General features: G+C 42.1%; 1 protein-coding gene across 3 annotated transcripts in view; it reads left to right on the top strand.

Moving 5' to 3' along the window:
* The window catches only part of LOC110292285 (protein argonaute-4), a 44,870-nt gene that overhangs the window by 35,981 nt on the left and 3,176 nt on the right, over positions 1-5,713 (top strand). For all 3 annotated transcript variants that reach the window (XM_029476146.1, XM_021159525.2, XM_029476147.1), the window contains 2 exons: positions 3,370-3,471; positions 3,734-3,933. In XM_029476146.1, the coding sequence (XP_029332006.1) occupies positions 3,370-3,471; positions 3,734-3,933 (302 nt within the window). The remainder of the gene's footprint in view (positions 1-3,369; positions 3,472-3,733; positions 3,934-5,713) is intronic.

Raw genomic sequence — 5,713 nt, 5'->3', positions numbered from 1 at the left:
GCTTCAGTTGAGGAAATGCCTCCATGAGATCCAACTGTAAGGCATTTTCTCAATTAGTGATCAAGGGGGAAAGGCCCCTTGTGGGTGGTGCCATCTCTGGGCTGGTAGTCTTGGTTCAATAAGAGAGCAGGCTGAGCAAGCCAGGGGAAGCAAGCCAGTAAAGAACATCCCTCCATCGCCCCTGTATCAGCTCCTGCTTCCTGACCTGCCTGAGTTCCAGTCCTGACTTTCTTTGGTGATAACAGCAGTATAGAAGTGTAAGCCAAATAAACCCTTTCTTCCCTAACTTGCTTCTTGGTCATGATGTTTGTGCAGGAATAGAAACCCTGACTAAGACACTGTGTACCCAAGATGGCCTCAAACTTGCAACCTTCACGCTTTAGTGTCCTGAGTGCTGAGAGTTCTGGTGTGTGCTACCATACCAGGCTCCCCTTCCTTTTCAACTCCTCCTTAAGCTATAAGATACAGTGTGATTACTCCCTCCCTCCCTCCCAGCAATTCTAGTGCCTTTACCTATATCACTCTGTACCAAAGTGCGTGTGTTGTGGAAGTCCATTCATTTATCCATTCTGCCATTGGCTCTTAGACTTAACATTTGCAAAGCCCATAATTGTTGAGTTCAGTGTGTCTGGTTCCCATCGCCCCAGGCATTGTACTGACATAGCTTTAGGTTTTTATCTGTAGAACCCTAGAGTTTGTTTTTGTTGTTTTGTTTTTGGATTTTTTGTTTTGTTTTGTTTTGTTTTGTTTTTCAAAACAGGATTTCACTGTGTATCTCTTGCTATCCTGGAACTCTGTAGACCAGGCTAGCCTCAAACTCAAAGATCTCCCTCCCTTTGCCTCTTAAGTGCTGGCATTGAAGCTGTGTGCCACTACCACTCAACATCCCTAGAGATTTTTTAAAAAGACATTCTGTGGTTAAATAAGTTTGGAAACACCATCTATTTTGTTCTCTTCTTAAATATCATACGTGATTAAACAGTGGTTTTGAGAAATTACACATTAGAAAAGTGTGTGTGTTGTGTGTGTTTTGTGTGTGTGTGTGTGTTTGTGTGTGTGGTGTGTGTGTTTGTGTGTGTGTCACTAGACTCTGAAGCCACAGCCTCACATGTGGCAGGCATGTGCTATCCTCTGAGCTGTATTTCTCTCTCTAAACAGCCTTATAAACTGTGCTTTAACGCAGAGTTCCTCACATTTGACAAAAAGCACTTAAGTATACTGTAAAAACCAATATTCCTACAGGACACATTTCAGGAAAAATGCTAGACCCAGTATGTTCTTGTTTCTTTTATTCACAGGGGATATAAGACTTCCTAGTGGGTGCCTGAAACACACACACACCACAAACACGCATATATACACACACACACAGAGTACACAACACATACTCACACAAAACATATACACACACACTCCACACCCCACATACACAAACATAATGCACATACACACAACACATACACACTGCATATAACACACACACACAGAACACATGTGCCATGCATACACATAACATACATACACATGCACAACATATACACACAACAAAGAGGCATACCACATCACACACACACGACAGACACTTTTTTCTAAACATACATGCCTGTTGTGGCATTTAAACTATAAATTAGGCATAGTATAGATCAATAATAATAAAAGGAAGCCATAAACTGTAATAAACTTATGTGAATCAGTCATGGTATCTCAAACCTGTAATCTTAGCACTCAGGAGACTGAGATAAAAGAACTGTGGGTTCAAGACCACCCATACTACTAAATGGCAGGCCATCCTAAGTAATACAACAGATATTGTCTCAAAAAACAAACACAGAGGTAACAAAAGCAACATGTGTTTTTGTCTCTCACAAAGTATCTCCATTTTCCAATGCACTGTGCTAATATTTTGAGCATTGGCTGACCACAAGTAACTGAAGCCATAACTTGAGATAAGCAGGAATTACTGTAACTCATTATGCTTTCTCTGCTTCAGCTGGGTACCCAAGCTTGATATGAATTTGAAGGAAGACTGCTCTGTATTCCAAGTTCTTATATGCATTGTTATGTAATTCACAGCTTGAAGGAAGGCATAGTAGTTAGAAAGTAGTCAAATAAACCCTATGGAAACATATGCCTCCATGCTATTAAACTTTCTCATAGTAAAGCTGACAGAAACAAAATTTAATTTGTTGCTGTTCAGTGCATTTCTGCAGTGTCCCGATCCCCTTTCTAGAGCCTTAGGGTTTTAGAAATGCAAAAGGTCATGACCTGATTTTTATAGATGATTAGATTGGGACACAAAGATATTCTGCTCTGTTCAAGACTGTGAGTACTGGCCTGGCTCTGAACTATCTTCTCAGTCTCCATGTCATCAGAGGCTTCTGATAATCATGTGCTAGAACGTCTATCTAGACATAGACAGACATAAACGTAGAAATGGACATGACAAAGACATAGACGTAAACAAAGACGAAGACAAAGACCAAGACGAAGATGAAGACATAGACATAGACATCACATAGAAAAAGAAATAGACATAAAGACATGACATGACATTGACAGAGAATAGATGAAAACAAAGACATAGACAAAGATGAAGACATAGACGTAGACGTAAATGTAGACATAGACATGAAGACATGGACAAAGACATAGGACTGAGCATATAAACATTAGTTTTGTTGAACCTGGTGAACCAGTTTGAAGAACTTGATGTTATCTTTTACTGAAAGCTGTGTGTGTCGGGAATTCTTTTTCTTTCAGATGAGGAATGCAGGTCATTTTTTTCTGGAAAAGTTTGTCTTTTTCTCTTTGCTGCAGGGCTGAGGATTGAACCCAGGGTCTTCCTTACGCTCCTGCTAAGCATGAACTCTATAGCCGGGCCACATTTCCATTCCTTAAATGTTGCTTTCCCCTTCTCTGCATATGGAGTGTCATCTGTAAACATGTGGCAATATTGATGCACAAAACTATAGATAAAGTTATTATTTGGATTCCCCAAAAAGGCTCTGGAGACTTGTTTGAGACTATGCTTTTAAGATAAAAGGTTGGCCTAAGGAAAAGTTACAAAGGGACTCAACTTTTTTTTTTTTTTTTTAAGTTAGAGGCAGGGTCTTACACTGAAGCCCAAGTTGACCTTGCTGACCTTGAACTCAGAACAATCCTCTTGCCTCAGCTTCCCAAATGCTGAGGTTACAGGTATGAATCACCATGTCTGGCTTAATATCTTGAATTAATCTAGTTTTGAGACTTCATATAACAGGAGTCTACTAACATATTGCCAATTAATGTGTTAAAGGAAAGAAGTGGCCTTAAACCAGCTTGTTATTTAGATGGTTAATTGTATTTTTAAAAATTGTATCTCTTTAACAGGTGGGGAAAAGTGGCAATGTCCCAGCAGGCACCACAGTGGATAGCACCATCACACATCCATCTGAGTTTGACTTCTACCTCTGTAGTCATGCAGGAATTCAGGTAATTTGTAAACTAGTCCAGATCTTTGACCTGATAGGAAAATGCCTGCCAGCTCAGCAGCTAGCTTGAGTAGACTTGTCATTAAACGCTGTGCCCGGCTTTGTGAACTGCTATGTTTCAGGACTGCTATGCAGGGATCGACTTGTAGGTATGAGGTGAGGCAGAAATACTGTTGAGCTTAATAATTAGATTTCAATTCCACTTGTCTCTTAGGAAGCCAAGTCCTGCTAGAAATGCATTAATCCTAAAACTCTCCCTCCAGGGAACCAGCCGTCCTTCACATTACCAGGTCTTGTGGGATGACAACTGCTTCACTGCAGATGAACTACAGCTACTGACTTACCAGCTCTGTCACACCTACGTGAGGTGCACGCGCTCCGTCTCCATTCCTGCCCCTGCATATTATGCCCGGCTTGTAGCATTCCGGGCAAGGTATCATTTGGTGGATAAAGATCATGACAGGCAAGTTCCTGAATAAAAGTCCCTTCCAGTTGTATAAGCATTTTTTTTTTTTTAAAAACAACAGGCTTTACAGGAAACCCCTATAAAGATTTAAACGTCTTTTTAAGGTTCAGCGTGCAAGGAACAATTAAAACTGCACGAGGCTTTGAGAACTTTTAATGTGACTTTTGGTCCAAGAAGTGCTCAAACTTGTTTGAACTTGTGTCTCTAACAGAGTCTCATTTGGAGCTGCCTGTGGTTTGACATAGAACTAACTGCATCTCAGTTCTGCTGAAGTCCCAGGCAGCCTCCAAAGGTGGTGGGCAGAGCACCCTGCTCTAGTCATCAGAGCAGGCACAGACTGTGCATTCCACTTCATGCATGAAGCAGTCCTGCCATGCTCATTTTGCTTCCAGTACAATCCAGAATTGACCAGAGTAAGTCGGGGCTTATTAGGAAACAGAAGTGACTGTCTTCATTCCCAGATAGGGATCTCAAGAGACTCAGACGTTTCGACCTGTTACTGAGCTACTAATAAATGGCCAAACAAGCTCTTTGTATTAATTTTGTTTCCCAAATGGCCATTTGTGAAGTGTAACAGTTTCTGGGCTCTTCCCCAAGTCTTAATTCGGTTGCTAAATAGTAGACATTCCACTGCAAGTCTATTTCTGTAAGGGATTGAAATATACACTATTACAGAAAGCTCCCAGCTGTGGCTCTACACTTTGCATTCTTTAATATACATTCATCCATGCAATACATTTAGTTGGTACTATATGCCTAGTACTGTGCTAGGTACTAGAAAATGCCGAGATTAGTAAGCCATGTTTCTTGCCTGTGGGGATTTTATGTTTCAGTATGGAGGTGATAAAGGTGAGTATAAAACTGACAAGTAGTCTAACTCAGTGTAGATAACCATGCAGCGGGAAATCAGAGGAAGGTTGCTAGAGACTATAGCTGGGTGGGCAGGGCTTAGCTTTGCAAAGGAAAGAGGATTTTCCAGGCAGAGGGAACAGTAGACAGAGAGAGAGAGAGAGAGAGAGAGAGAGAGAGAGAGAGAGAGAGAGAGAGTGATGGTTTGGAGAGCAGTTAGTTCTCTTTGGCTGGAGCATATTAAAGGGAACAGCAGACATGAAGTGGAGACTGTGTTGGAGCAAGATTGTCTTTGCTAAATGTAAAAGCTGCTCTTGGGCTGGAGGGCTGGGAGTGGAGAAGCAGAGGGGGAGGTCAGAGGTGACTGGGGTAGCATCAGCATTCAAAGAGAAAGCTTGCACTCAGCACACGTGACGCCCGAGATTGAATCTTCAGTATCCAAAAAGAGATGGTTTGCCAGACTCTATGGTACAAGGTACCCCAAGATGTATGTTTAGAACTTGTGAGCACTCAGCTAGGCCCATAGACTCATTAATGTCAGAAACAGTGTTAGCAAGTAGGAACGAGGCTAAGCCAGCCATGGAGGTGCACACCTCAAAGGCAGGCATGGAGGTGCACACCTCAAAGGCAAGGGGTCTCTGTGAGCTTCTCCAGTGAAGCCTGCTTAGTAAGCTCCTACTCAAAGAAAAGAAAAGGAGAAGGAGGCAGAAGAGAGGAGGAGAACACTCTTTTCCTTGAAGATCTCATCGCAGTAAAGCACCTGAGAATACCTAGAAATGTCCCAGTTAACACTCTCACTCCCTGTGTCTAACACTGTAAAAGAAAAGCACGGGGGCTGGTGAGATGGCTCAGTGGGTAAGAGCACCCGACTGCTCTTCCGAAGGTCCAGAGTTCAAATCCCAGCAACCACATGGTGGCTCACAACCAT

This window comes from Mus caroli, chromosome 4 (genome assembly GCF_900094665.2).
Source record: "Mus caroli chromosome 4, CAROLI_EIJ_v1.1, whole genome shotgun sequence".
Lineage (NCBI taxonomy): Eukaryota > Metazoa > Chordata > Mammalia > Rodentia > Muridae > Mus > Mus caroli.
This window is presented reverse-complemented; position numbering and strand designations above follow the sequence as displayed.